This window comes from Chrysemys picta, chromosome 12 (assembly GCF_011386835.1).
Source record: "Chrysemys picta bellii isolate R12L10 chromosome 12, ASM1138683v2, whole genome shotgun sequence".
Classification (NCBI taxonomy): Eukaryota; Metazoa; Chordata; order Testudines; family Emydidae; genus Chrysemys; species Chrysemys picta.
In genome coordinates this window covers 11,108,178-11,123,279 of record NC_088802.1, presented here as the reverse complement: position 1 = coordinate 11,123,279, position 15,102 = coordinate 11,108,178, and the positions used below count along the sequence as shown (strand labels likewise).

General features: G+C 53.0%; 1 protein-coding gene across 11 annotated transcripts in view; it reads right to left on the bottom strand.

The window, feature by feature from the left end:
* Window positions 1-11,595, bottom strand: part of LOC101933213 (zinc finger protein 585A-like) — a 104,834-nt gene extending 93,239 nt beyond the window's left edge. For 2 of the 11 annotated variants that reach the window (XM_065564296.1, XM_065564297.1), the window contains exons 1-2: window positions 11,207-11,568; window positions 8,853-8,940 (exon numbers count right to left, since the gene is read on the bottom strand). In XM_065564296.1, coding sequence (XP_065420368.1) covers window positions 8,853-8,940; window positions 11,207-11,532 — 414 coding nt within the window. In that variant the 5' untranslated portion in view covers window positions 11,533-11,568. The other 9 variants (XM_065564298.1, XM_065564299.1, XM_065564310.1 and 6 more) reach the window with 9 other exon arrangements.
* Between the last annotated feature and the right edge of the window lie 3,507 nt (window positions 11,596-15,102).

Genomic DNA, 15,102 nt, shown 5'->3' with positions numbered 1-15,102 from the left:
TTTCAGGATGGATGTGCAAGTACTGGCAGTGCTCCTTCCAAGCATATGGGCCAGTTGGTGTGGGCTTCCACATACTGAATCCTGCTGTGTCCATGGGGAGGATGCATGTGGGACTGGATTATTCACCGTGACATCTGGGAGATTAGACCACCTGGTAATGCCTAGCCAATTTCTTGTTAGTGCTCCTGGAATAACACCTGATATTTGGATTGGAATAGGGAATCAGTGGACATTTTTGGCCCTTGGAACTCCCGCAGCTTCAGTATGTAAGGAAATTGAAGCAAGGGGAAGCTGTCACAATCAGGGCCGGCTCCAGGCACCAGCTTGGCAAGCAGGTGCTTGGGGCGGCCACTCAGGAGAGGGGCGGCAGGTCCAGCTATTCTGCGGCAATTCGGCGGACGGTCCCTCACTCCCGCTCATGGCTTTTTTTTTTTTTTTTTGGCTGCTTGGGGCAGCCAAAACCCTGGAGCCGGCCCTGGTCACAATGTTTAACAAAGTTTGTTGAGCAGATATGGGACAAGGAACTACCCTGACAGGACAGTTGCTATTCCAAGCTAATGATAGCTGCGTATACATTAAGGCCACCTCTTTGCTAGACTTACATTTTAATCTCACCACGGCCACAGTAAATCACATTATTTATTGTCCAGCAGACAAAGCCCTACAATTAGATCTTAGGTATAAGATTTCTTTTAATTGGACCACTTTGATATCCGACCGGTTTCAAAATTTACGCTTACTCCTACCAGAGGTTCAGAAAATTTCTGACTTAGAGTCAAATCCATGTGCTTCAGAATATATATCAAATGAAAAACGTGATTTCATACAGCCTATTTTGTGTACTAATTATGATGTGATGTGCTATGTAACTAAGGCAGTGAAACAACCCCATCATATTATTACAATGGGGGCATTACTGCTTGCATTGCTTTTGTTTAGTGTAGGAATACGTTGTTGTACGGCAGTGGTTCCCAAACTTTAACAACCTGTGAACCCCTTTCACTAAAATGTCAAGTCTTGGGAACCCCCTCTTAAAAATAATATTTCCAGGGATTTTCTCCTTTACCTGAGTATAAATTATAAAAGCAGTGATCTTGGAAATATAAAATTTGTTTTTGTGACATGCTTATTACACACTATGCATTATTAATTATTATTTATCATTACAGTATTTTTATTGTATTATGAAAACGGCAACACTCTCCTAAGATCTCACTTTTGTAGCTTGTATCACTTTGAATAAGCCTGTTAGAAGACAAGGCTCCTGTGTTTCATCAAGGATTATCAGATGTGAAACAGCATGAAGGTATTTAAGAAGCCAACTCAAAGAGTTCCTCCTACACAAGCATTCAGGTCTTGAGCAGTCCAGACAAACAACGCATGTTACAACAAAGCTTAAACTGGTTCTTCAAAATAATTTTAAAAACAATACTAGCTGCCTATTTAATTTTAAAAACAGCAAAAAAGATCAACCTTCAAGACTCCTTATAAGAAATGGAAAGGGAGGTGAAATCTCCTCAGTGTGAGAGAGATGCTTGCTTTGATCTGCTTAGCTCTTGGAAGTCTTGGGGCTCCGGGTTGCTGGACCCCGTGCTGCCCGGCGTCCATAGGGACAGCTCTGTCCACCATTAGGGAATTTTTCCCTGAGAACCCCCTGTAAAAATTCACCACCCCCCAGGGGTTCACGAACCCCAGTTGGGGAACCACTGTTCTAAGAGATGTACTAACAAAAATGAATTTCACATTCACACTAATTGTGCATTATCATTATATCCAGCTAAGATGTACAGGGCTAGTCCTGATCCTTTTGAGCTAGAGACAGAAATACCAGCATTATGCAATTGGAGGTTTAAGAATGTTGGTTGTGCTAAAGACAAGCACAAAATGGGGTAATGTGGAAACAGGGTTAAAGGATTTAAATATAGGCCTCTCAGTTGTAAGAAACAGAGCAACTGTCATACTAACTCTTAGCCTAATATAGCGAGACCTGTAGCAGCAGGGCTCATGTGAGAAGCGAGAAAGAAACAGTAGAGTCAGCGTGAGCCAGCCTTGAGATAGCGATGTTCTGAGAACAGAAGTGAGAAAATACAGGAATGGGCAGGACATAACATAAACAAACTGCAGATGTTTTTAATTAATGCATGCCATTAAAATGTATAAATGCTTGTGTGATGTTGCTTGTACTTTGAAGAAACTGAGGCAGAGATGCTCTCTGTCAGCTATCTTCTTCCCTTGCAATTGCATGTCCTGAATAAAGCTGTCTCTGATTCTGTTGCTTCCAACCTGAGTGGAGTTCGTTTCTTCCACACCACTCTGACTTCCTAAATTACTGATTTCCTAAAATACTTAATGAACTTTAGGAGAAACCAGTAAACATGCACAGAGATAAGCAGGGAAATGGTTCTGCTATTGGGGGGAACTTTCCTGACTTAAACACCACCTGGGTGGAATCAAATAGCAAAAGGATCTGAGTCCTCGCTCCCTCTTCCTTCACCCAGAGCCTGCCTCACCTTGAGGGCTCCCCTTCCACTCTCCTGTGTGGCAAAGTCCTTATAACCCCGACAAGGCTGGGCCCAGGCTTCCTGAGGGGCTCACCCCCCACCCTGGTTGTGGGACCACTCAGCACAGGGGCTAGAGATTCCCCACTCCGGAGCACTTCCTCCGCTCTGGACACTTCCCTGACCATTGTCATAGTTCAGAACAAATGCAATTTATTAAACAGCAGCTAATAAAAGCAATCAGGAAACAATGGGAAAGGTAAAAGGAAAACACTTAGCCCCACTCTGTGGGCACGGAGGAAGCACAAACAGCGTCTCTGGAACGTCAGGGCAGTTCACAGTCTGTCCCGCCCACGTCCCAGGCCTCCTGCCCAGGCCCTGGCAGTGCTGCAGGGATTCTGCAGGTCAGACACATGCTCTCGTGGTGGCCACAGGCCCTCAGTCTCTAGATGACAAGACCTTTCTTCCCAGTGTCCCCAAAAAGGTGCAAATCCAGAGGACAAATAAAAAGCCTCCGAACTTGGTAATCTCTGTAAGACGATGGGGGCGGGGGGGGCAGAGAGTGGAAGACTCGTGATCTTTGAGCACTTCTGGCTGCTGACCTAGTTCTGTCCCTGCCCTCCCCTAGGGTTTCATGGGATGCAGGCCATGGACTGGGGCACCCCCAGGGGTCGGGAGAAATGCCAGTATGACGGGGATGACTTCATCAGCTGCCACATCTGGCCTCAGGCCCCTTACCCCATGTCTGCGTCCCGACTTGCAGCCTACCAGAGCCATGGCCCTTCTCCCGGCCCCACCTCAAGGGGGGAAGGGGGCACAGACAGGGATAAGGGGGGGGCACCGTGCCCCTACTCTAAAAGCATTCCAGGGGGCCCAGAGCAATTCCAGCCTCTCCCACTGTGCTTTCCTGGGCTAAACCAGTCAGGGCTGAGGTGTTTCTGAAATCTTTCTTACGGTCCAAGCACTTACGGAGTCTCCCTCTTTTGTGGATTGCCTGATAATTAAGAAGCCTTGACCACGGTATAAAACATTCTCCATTGTCTAAGCACTTATGGGGTCTCCTGTATGGATTCTCTGATGTAAAACATGGGATGAGCGCCATATAAAACTTTCCCCACAGCCTAAGCACTTATGAGATCTCTCTTCTTTGTGGATTAGCTGATGTTTAACAAGGTCTGACCTATGTGGGAAACTTTTTCCAGTCTGAGCACTGATGGGGTCTCTCACCTGTGTGGATTGCCCGATGTGAAACAAGTCTGATCTCCATTTAAAACATCTTTCACAGGCTAAGCAGTTATGGGGTCACTCCTCTGTGTGGATTCTCTGATGTAAAACAAGGGATGACATCTATTTGGAACATTTTTTCCATACTCTAAGCCAGGGGTCTCAAACTCAAATGATCACGAGGGCCACATGAGGACTAGTACATTGGCCCGAGAGCCACCTTACTGACCCCTCCCCCTGCTGCCCTCGGCCCCGCCCCCACTCCACCCTTTCCATGAGGCCCCGCCCCTGCCCCGTCTCTTCCCACCCCTTCCGTCCCCATTCCAACCCCTTCCCCGAAATCCCAACCCCAACTCTGTCCCCAGGGGATGCAGGAGGCGTGTGGGGTGTGGTGGGGGCTCAGGGCAGGAAGTTGGGGTGTGGGGTGCAGGAGTGAGGGGTACAGCAGGGGGTCAGGGTGCAGCAGGGGGCTCAGAGCAGTGGGTTGGGGTGCAAGAGGGGTGCAGGGTGCAGCAGGAGTCTCAGGGCAGGGGGCTCAGGGCAGTGGGTTCGGCTGCAGGAGGGCTTCGGGGGGCAGGATCTGTCCTGGCGCGTACTGGGGGTAGGGCACATTCCCTGCCTTGCACCCGCGCTGCTCCGGAAAGAGGCTGGAATGTGGGCGGGGGGGGGGCAGGGGCTGTGTGTTTCTGTTGCTTGAGGCACTGCCCCCAGCAGCTCCCATTGGCCGCGGTTCCCCATTCCCAGCCAACTGGAGCTGCTGGCGGCAGTGCCTGAAGGAACAGCAACACACAGTCCCTCTGCCCCCTCTTCCCCACGTTCCAGCCTCTTCCTGGAGCGGCACAGGGCAGGGCAGGGCAGGTCAGGCAGGGATCCTGCCCTGCCCCCGGTGCACGTCCGGCCGGAGTCGCTCTAGGTAAACACTGGGAGAGGGCGGGGAGGCTGCGAGGGGCTCGCGGGCTGCAGAAAATAGCCCCACGGGTCACATGTTTGAGACTCCTGGTCTTACAGGGGTCTCTCTCAGGGCTGGATTGCCTGATATTTAGAAGGGCTGATCTGTTTCTGAAACCTTTCCCAGAGTCTTATGGCCTTATGGTCTCCCTCTTGTATGGATTGCTTGATGTTTAACAAGCTCGGATAGCTGTATGAAACTTTTCCCACAGTCTAAGAACTTACAGGGTCTCTCTCCTGTGTGGATTGCCTGATGTGTAATGTGAATGTCAAATGCATCCGAAGCAGTGGGTATTCACCCACGAAAGCTCATGCTCCAATACGTCTTTTAGTCTGTAAGGTGCCACAGGACTCTCTGTTGCTTTTACAGATCCAGACTAACACGGCTACCCCTTTGATACTTGACCTCTGTATGAAACTTTTTCCATAGTCTAACCACTTATGCAGTCTCTCTCCTGTGTATATTCTCTGATATTAAACCAGGACTGATCTCCATGGGAAACTTTTCCCACAGTCCCAACACTTATGGGGTCTCTCCTGTGTGGATTGCCTGATCTTTAAGAAGGGTTGGCCTCTCTATGAAACTTTTTCCACAGTCTAAGCCAGGGATGGGCAAACTTTTTGGCCTCAGGGCCACATAAGGGTTGCAAAACTGTATGATAGCAGGGTATGGATGTCTGGGGAGGCACAAACAGCGTGGACCCCGCCCCTCCCCCTGACTGCCCCCTCAGAATCCCTGACCCATCCAACACCCCCTGCTCCTTGTCCCCTGACCACCCCTCCCGGAACCCCCCCAGGACCCCACTGCTAGCAGATCCCCCCTGCTCCCTGACTGCCCCATCCCTATCCACACCCCCACTCTGACAGACCCCCTGGGACTTGCACGCCTATCCAACCCCCACCTCTGTTCCCTGTCCCCTGACTGCCCCCCCGAACCTCTGCCCCATCCAACTGCCCCCTGCTCCCTGACTGCCCCCTGGAACCCTCACTCCCCACCCCTTTACCATGCCATAGCCAGCCACACCCCCACGCTGCCCGGCAGGAGCAGCGGGTCAGAGAGCTGGCTGCGTGGCGTGGTGAGGCTGCAGGGGAGTGGGGACAGCAGGGGAGGGGCTGTGGGCTAGCCTCCTTGGCTGGGAGCTCAGGGGCTGGGAAGGACTGTCCCGTGGGCCGGATGTGGCACGCAGGCTGTAGTTTGCCCACCTCTGGTCTAAGCACTTATTGGGTCTCTCTCCTGTGTGGATTGCCTCATGTCTGACAAGGTCTGACCTCTGTATGAAACTTTTTCCACAGTCCAAACACCTGTGCGGTCTCTCTCCAGAGTGGATTGCCTGATGTCTGACAAGGACTGACCGCTGTATAAAACTTTTTCCACAGCCTAAGCACTTGTGGAGTCCCTCACCTGTGTGGATTGCCTGATGGGCCATAAGATATGATCTATGTGTGAAACTTTTCCCACAGTCCAAACATTTATGGGATTTCTCTCCTGTGTGGATTATCTGATGTTTAGCAAGGTCTGACCTCTGTATGAAACTTTTTTCACAGTCTAAGCACTTATGAGGTCTCTCTCCGGTGTGGATTGCCTGATGCTTAACAAGGTCTGACCTCTGTATGAAACTTTTTCCACAGTCTAAGCACTTGTGGGGTCTCTCTCCAGTGTGGATTGCCTGATGTCTGACAAGGGCTGACCTCTGTATAAAACTTTTTCCACAGCCTAAGCACTTGTGGAGTCTCTCGCCTCTGTGGATTGCCTGATGTGCCATAAGATTTGATCTCAGTGTGAAACTTTTCCCACAGTCCAAACATTTATGGGATTTCTCTCCTGTGTGGATTATCTGATGTGTAGTAAGGCCTGATCTCCGCATGAAACTTTTTCCACAGTCTAAGCACTTATGACGTCTCTCTCCGGTGTGGATTGCCTGATGATCAAATAGGGTTGACCGCCGTATGAAACTTTTTCCACAGTCTAAGCACTTATGGGGTCTCTCTCTGGTGTGGACTGCCTGATGTATAAGAAGGCTTGACCTCTGTATGAAACTTTTGCCACATCCTAAGCACTTGTGGGGTGTCTCTCCAGTGTGGATTGCCTGATGTCTGACAAGGGCTGACCTCTGTTTGTAACTTTTTCCACAATCTAAGCACTTATGGGATCTCTCTCCACTGTGGACTGACTGATGATCAAGTAGGGTTGACCGCCGTATGAAACTTTTTCCACAGTCTAAGCACTTATGGGGTCTCACTCCGATGTGGATTGCTTGATGTTTAACAAGGTCTAATCTCCGCATGAAACTTTTTCCACAGTCTAAGCACTTATGGGGTCTCTCTCCACTGTGGACTGACTGATGATCAAGTAGGGCTGACCTCCATATGAAACTTTTTCCACAGTCTAAGCACTTGTGGGGTCTCTCTCCAGTGTGGATTGCCTGATGTCTGACAAGGCCTGACCTCCGTATGAAACTTTTCCCACAGTCTAAGCACTTATGAAGTCTCTCTCCGGTGTGGATTGCCTGATGTCTGACACGGCCTGACCTCCACATGAAACTTTTTCCGCAGTCTAAGCACGTATGGGGTCTTCTCACAAAGGTCCCCCGTGATTCCCCGTGCCCAAGAACTTCCTGCTGTTGATTCCCCTCCTCGTTCTCACTTACTCTCTCATCACCTGCTGGGAGAGAGAGACAATCCAGACAGGAGTCATTGTGCTGGGGAGAAATTTAGAGGAATATTACCGTGTGGAAAACCCAACTTACTAAAAATGCACAGACGGAGCAATTGGATTCTGCCTCCACTTCCCACCCAAACATTCACAGAGAAGGAAAGTTGGGAAGGAAACTCCTACAGGTAAGAGGACACATGGCAAGTGATGTCAGTCATATCTGTTGACTGCAGTCCTGCCCTGGGTGAGATGAGGAAGGAACTAAGGGCACTTATTGATACCACATTTTTGGGATTCTCAACTTTGTCCTTCATTCCCCAGATAGTTTCCGTGTCAGTCCTCACCTGTGTGGGCGCCTCTCGGGATCTCTTTTTCCTCACAGGCCTGGGGATCGGGCACCCATGGCTCTTCCCCTCGTTCAATCCAGGTGATCAGGTCAGGTTTGAGAAGGGGAAATCCTGTGCAGGGGGTGAAATCAGAGCAGATCAGGATACATGGAGGATTGAGAGAGCATCTATCAGAAAGGACATTCCGTGAGCGGAACCTGTCCCTGTGCTGTGCTGGGGAATGTGGAATCTAAGAGGACGGATACGTGGTCACTGAGCCCCCTCAGGGGAGGCAGACGTCTGGGGAGCTGAGGGGGAATTGTGATGCACACCCAGCTCTAGTGTAAACCCCTGCCTATTTCTAAACCTGTGGAGCTCAGAAACTTCCACATGGCTGGAGCTGTTCCCAAGGAGGAGGGAGAAGAGGGATTCTGTGAGAGACTGAGAAACAACACAGACAGGACAATACACGGCTTTTCCACCTTGCAAACTAAGGGAGTTGGGTGGGGATGATTTAGTATGTGCCTTAGGTTTTGACACCCTGGTCACATTGGAGAGTGATGAGAGAAGATCCTGACTGATGTCAGACACGCAGACCACCCGCTCCCACCCCAGCTTCCAATAACCAAGGGGACGGGAATCCCTTACCCAGCGAGGTCACCATCTCATAGTTCTCCTGCATGACGTCCCTGTAGAGGGCTCTCTGAGCGGGGTCCAGCAGAGCCCCCTGCCCCTGGGTGAAATACACAGCCACATCCTCGAAGGTCACCAGCATCTGGAACAACAAGAGTCCCCCACTCAGCACCTGCTGCCCCAGCCACAATCCCACTAGTCAGGGGGGAGGAGGGTCAGAGAAGCAGAATCCCACCCCCACCCTGCTCAGAGCAGCCAGGAGGCTTCAGGGGGTGGAGAGAAGGTGAGAGCTCCTTCTCCCCCCCAGCAGACAGAGTAGGGCAGGGTCTTCTCATTTCCCACAAGCCTGCCAGCCACAGGCTGATACGGGAAGCAGAGCTCTGAGCCAGGGACAGGGACAGGAATCCAAACAGCTTCCCTTCATATTTCACAGCAGCCTCTGGCCAGTGGGGTCAGGCCCCAGCACTGGGAGTCTGGTCAGTTTCCCCAGCCCTGCCCAGGGGGGTGATTCCTGGTTCAGAAATACAATACCCCTCCCCCACCACCAAAAGCTCCCTAAATATCCCCTACCTGAGCTGGCTCCATCACAGCCATTTCCCTGCCCTGTCTCCTGGAAGATGGGCTGATCTGGAGCAAAATGTGGATGTGATTCCTCAGCCTGTTGGGGCGATGGGGGAGGTTACAGAAGAGGCTTGAATCCATGTCACTCCCCGATTCCCCCCAGGCTCTCTCCCTACAGAAGGACGCTATGATTCTATGACTCTGCCATTGTGGGAAAAACCCCAGTTAGTTCATTACCTCCTCAGCCAACCTCCCCCTGCCCCCATTAGAACTAAACCCACCAAGTCCCTTCTAAACCTCCCCAGAATAGCATCTCTGAGCCAAACGCTGGAAAAAGAGCAGAATCAAAGGAGTCACTTTAGGGCACTGCCCCACAGTGTATTGTAACCCCTCTAGCTCTCCCCCGTCTCCCTCAGTAGTGCGGAGCTCAGCAGAGTCAGCAACTGGCTTTTCCTCTCTCAGCTCCTCCCCTTGTTCCCAGGAGAGCTGACTGCCCTGGGGGTGCAGGGAATGGATCTGGGCAGGGCTGGGAACCTCCCTCCCCACTTCTTGCTCCTGCTGCCCTTCAAGTCTCTCCGCTCTCCCTTTTCATCTTCTTCCCTTGCCCTGGGAGAATGGGTGACTGCCCCATTGTCATGGGCCTTTACTCTCATTACACAGCTCAGCCACAGACACTGGTAAGGGGATTTGAACCTGGTTGTGTTACTGAGGGCAGCAGCTCTGGGACTCACAGACACAGGGAGCCCCTCCCCTTCTAGGCCAAACTCCCCAGCCGGTCCCTGAAAGGGGCCCTTTGTACAGAGTCATTTCCCTGCCCGGATCCAGCCATTTCCCCAAGTCTCTCAATCACCTGGAGGCTCAGGGGCTGGTATAGTTAGAGTGGTTCCAGCCACTGGAGAACGTGCACCTGGGCTGGTCTCAGAGGGGTGTGATGATGCGGGAATGTTCTTAATGTTTTCCGAAGAAGTGGGCTGTAGTCCACGAAAGCTTATGCTCTAATAAATTTGTTAGTCTCTAAGGTGCCACAAGTCCTCCTGTTCTTCTTTTTGCGGATACAGACTAACACGGCTGCTACTCTGAAATGTTTTCTCTGAATACTGTGTGTGTGCCTCAGTTTCCCCATGTGTTACTCAAGTATCAAGCTGGTGGAATACAGATGTGTGATCATTGCAGAGACCTCTAGAGGGCAGGTGTGACTGCAGAGTGGCTGCCTGGGCATAGAGAATGGCCAAAATTCTGTATCCTGGCAAGTGATGGCCAGAGCCAGTCCTCTGCAAGGAGCCAGCCCAAGATATTGGAGAACAAAGAGAGAGGGGGAGGCCAGGTGACCTGTTTTCCTGGGAAAGAGAGAAAGCATGGAGGAGGGGCAGTTGGGCATCACTGAGGATGGGGGGCTGGAGGCGGGGCAGTCTCCTGGTTCGGGACTCAGCGGAAAGAACCCAGGACTCGGGATTCCCCCCCCAGATGGACTTTGCTGAATGCTCCTGATTTCTGTGCTAACAAGCTCTGTTCTATGCTGTGTTCCCAGCAACCAATAAACCCGTCTGTTTTCCAAGCTGGCTGAGAGTCACAGATGACTGCGGAGGTGGGGTGCACGGCCCCTGTGGGGGAGTGTGTCAGGCTTCTCCTTAGGCTGCCCCAGCGGTTCAGGTTGGGGCCATGTGCCCTCCCTGGGCTCTGGGGATGGGGACGCTGGGGCCACACACTCAGCAGGTGTGGGTGGGGGAAGTTGGATGGTACTCAGGGCTGGGGGTCCTTCCCCTACGGGGGGGGGGGAAGCTTTCCCCCCCCCCAGCCCTAGGTTCACCCACCACTGGCTGTACCCAGTTCTTATCCCCGCTCCTAGTCCCAGACAGGGGGGCGGGAACAATCTGTACCGTGGGGGACACTGAGAGTCATTGAACCAAACTGTAAACCATGGATAGGATGGAAAACACTTCAAGGCAGCGGGTGTGTCAGGGCCCCACCAGCCTATATCCAGCGCCTGTGCTGCCCCCCCTCCCTCCACGGCCCTGATTGTGGCCCGGGCCCCTCTCCTTCCCCAGCCCCCAGCTCGCGCCCCCCACCCCGCATTCAGTTTGATCCCGGCCCACCTTCTGCCCCTCCCTATTTGAACCCCCCCCCCGTTAGATCTCCCTGAGCTGCAGCCTCCGTCCACACCAGCGCCCAGGGGGAGGGAAACAAAGCACCAGATGGGGGGTGGGGGATGGTAACGTGAACCCGCCCCCGCCCCGCACACACCGGGAGCTGGCGGCAGCTTTCCCGGGCCCAGGGCGGGAATCGCAGCCAGCTCCCCTGGGAGCAGCCTGGGGCCAAACCCTCCCCCTGCAGCCCGGGTGTGACGGGGGGCGGGTCTCTCTTACCTTCCCTCCGAGCGGGACCCCCCTGGGGCCGGGGCCGGGCCGGGAAGGGGCCTGGCCGGGCTGGGGGCTCTGCCCTGGGAGAGGCTCCTGGGGAGCAGCGGGAAGGGCCCTGCTGGAGATTCCCCTCTCCCGGCTGCAGCCAGGGCTCCGGGCTCCCAGCACCAGCCGCCGGGGCTCGGGGATCTCGCCAGGAGCCTGGAGCCAGAGTCACCGCAGCGGCTGCGAGTCACTTCCTGCTGCCGGGCCTGAGCCCAGCGATCGCTCCCCCCAGAGCCGCCTCCCAGCTGCTCCTGGGTCCTAGCGATCAACACATCGCGCTGCAGCATCTCTGTGTCCCGCTCCTGTTCCACTCACAGGCTCTAAGGTCAGAAGGGCCCATCGTGAGCATCTAGCCCAGGGATTCTCATGACGAAATTTTTGGTTGCCTCAGAGTGTGGCCAGCAACTCTCGCTGGTGGCCGCTCTGACACTTTCCCCTAAAATACGGAATGAACTTTCGGGGAAACCAGTAAACATGTGCAGAGGTAAGCGGGGAAATGGTCCCACTATTGGGGGGAACTCTCCTGACTTAAACACCCCCTCGGTGGAATCGAAAAGCAGAAGGATCTGAGTCCTCGCTGGCTGCCCCCCTCCTCCGAGTTGCCCCCTTTGCCCCTTTTTAACCACTGTAAAAAGCACTCAGCACAACACACACAAAATAAATGTGGAGGCTCCAACATGGCAGTGGGGAGCACAGGCCACTGGTTGCATGGAGGTAGGAGATCACCCTGCAGCCTCCCCGCACCGCATCCTGGGACAGGGCCTTGGCAGTGAGGCTGCACCCAACCCTGACATAATGCAAGGGCCAAGCCTGCCCCAGAAACACTCTGGAGCCCTGCCCCCCTGTGCCAGGCACACCAGGTGTGGGTGAGCAGACTCAGCCCAGCAGCAGGATCCGAGGGCTGAGACACTTATTGTGGGGGGATCCAGCTGGGGGTAAGAGAGTTCTCTGTGGGGCAATCTGGGTGCGGGCAGCTCAGTGGGAGATCTGGATGCACAGAAGCTCATTGAGTGGTTCCAGGTGCAGGGGCAATGGATCCAGGTGAAGGTGTTTGGGGCTCAGCATGGGGGCCTACATGCAGGGAAGGTGGGGTTCATTTGGATGGGGGTCCAGCTGTAGGTGGTTGGGGCTCAGTGGGGAGGGTGTCTGGGGGGGGCTCATCGAGGTGGTACAGATGCAGGGGAGGTGGGGCTTGTCAGGGTGAGGGTTCGATGGGCCTGCTTAACAGGGGAACCCCATTTTCTGCCAAGTGGATGCCACATGCTGGGCTCCAGCTTCCCCCTTGCCCCCGCTTCTCTTATCCCCTTTCTCTTCCCCATCCCATGCCCCCTGACCACTGCTCCATCTCCCCCCTACCTCTTCCCCCCCTGCCCCCGCTTCCCCTTTTGGCAAGAAGATCCATTCTCCTCCACAGCTGCTCCTCACTCTTTGTCTGCCTCTTGCACGTCTCCCCTGCTCTCCCCAGGTGTGTCCATCTCTCCCTGCATGGCTGAGAGCCCCGCTGCTGGAGCAGGATGACAGCTGGCAGGGATGCTACAGAAACAGTGGCTCAAACTCTGCTCTGAATATCAGCAACTCCTCAGTGTCCAACTCTGCAATCGGCTCTCCGGGTGGAAGGGACTCGGCTGAGCGCCTGTGTACAGATCTCTCACCTGAGCCAGTCCAGCACCACTCTGCCAGATCCTAAAACTCCAGTTTTATCAAAATGTTTTGCAACAGCATGTAGATTTTGGTGACATTTTTAATCATTTCAGTTCCTGTTGCCAAAATGGTACAGCGTCATATTTCATAAAAGGTGACCAGCAAACCAAAATGAACCTCCGGGATCAAAATGAAACAATGGGGTGGGGGTCTGAACTGAAGCTTTTTCAGCATTCTTGTTCCAAGGGACACTTTGAAATTTCAGCTTTTTTGTTCCCTTTTCAAATGTTTTTTTTTTTAATTTCAAAATTGCCAATATTCCACCAGCTCTAGTTCGTAAGTGTTCTTCTTCTAAAGTCATGGGGAGCGAGAGACACGCTGGTGGGAAACTGAGGCACTGACTGACGACAGGGAATTCACAGTGGAGGCAGGAACTGACTGGCCCTCGCCAGAGCCCCAGTCAAGTGCTTTACCCACAAGCCCACCCTTCCTCCAGTCCTGTATCAGAAATCTCCATCTGACGCAGAGCCGCTTTCAGAAGCATAGACGCTGCCTCTCCTGGTCCCAGCCGGGGGGTGATTTCTGTGTCCAAGCTGGGGGAGCCTGTCAACATAATTCCAAACACAGGAGAGAAATCCTCAGCCCACGTCTGGCTGATTTGCAGGTACTGGCCTCGCTTCCCTCTTTGAGATCATTTGCAGCTGCACTTTTCAAAGTCCAGACCCAGCCATTCTCAGGCTGGTTCTGGCTCATTTAATAGGTTGATTAGCTTGTGCTGTCACTAATTATTGCTACACCCTTTCAGCCTAAAACAGCAGCAGAGCCTCCTCGAAAGAGTAAAAACTCCTTCCGGCTCTCCCCTCTGAATCCCAAAGCGGTGTTTAAAATAATGACCAGAGATTGATCACTGGCTGGATTTTCTTAGGGTTTCTTCTGGAGCAAAGGCAGACTTTGAAATGCACAAACTAGAAATACTCCCGGCTGAAATGCTGGTTAAACAGCTGCTGTCCAGCAACTCGTGCAACCCAAATCATGACATTAATGCTCAGATAAGCCATTGGCTGTGTTGGCTCAAACGCCTCTTCCCTGTATTCCAGTCTCACTCCACTAGTTGCCTGCCTGGATACGGTGGCAGAAACATTATTACAAAGAAAGCAAACTCAAGTGCCTTTATATTTTAACGTAATTAGCTACTGGACCAATGTACCCAATGTTCCCTTGCTGCCCATTGTTAATTCAAGATGGGATGTTTTTCTAAAAGCTCTGCAGTAGGAATTATTTGGGGGCAGGTCTCTGGGCTGGTCTAGAGGAGGGCAGATGAGATTATATCTCTGTGATCCCTTCTGGCCTTGGAATCTAGGCTTTAGTCTGATTTCTCCGCTTGCTGGGGGGTCAGACACATGGAGTGGGTCTGATCTCCCTGGGGGAAGCAGGAATTACACTGATGCCCAGCGTGGAGGCAGAGCTGGGGCTGTGGACTAAAAGCGATTACATGGAGTCACATCGCAGCTCGCTCTGCCTTCCCCGGCACCTGTGGAATGCAAGAGGTGTGAACTCCAGCACCTTTCAACAGTAAGGGGAGTGGGGGGGACCCCAGCCTCTCCACATACAGCTGCTGATCAGAGCGATAACATATGTCACTCAAGTTTCACATCTATAGTGAAGGGGTGATTGCAGTGCTGCGGGGGGACACTGGAAAGGGATTTCTCGGAGTCCAATGGATGTGAAATCAGCTGCGCACTAACGCTGACGGCTCCTGCCCCCAAAGGGCCCCTGCCAGTCCCTGCTGGTATCCGCAGGAGAGAACAGGGGGGCGAAGAAGAGCGGCTGGTACTGCCAGTCTGTGGGCATGGGGGAAGTATAACCAGAATCTCTGGAATGCCAGGGCAGTTCACAGTCTGTCCCTCCCACTCCCAGGCCTCCTGCTCAGACCCTGGCAGTGCTGCAGGGATTCTGCAGGTCAGACACATGCTCTCATGGTGGCCACATGCCCTCAGGCTCTAGGTGACAGGACCTTTCTTCCCAGTGTCCCTTGAAAGCTGCAAATCCAGGGGGCAAATACCCCCCCAAACTTGGTAATCTCTGTAACTGATTGGGGGGACAGGGAGTGGCAGACTCATGGTCTTTGAGCACTTCTGGCTGCTGACCTAGTTCTGTCCTTGCGTGGCGTGGAGTGCTATCAGCGAATCTTTCCAGGTGACCATGCCTCCACGCGC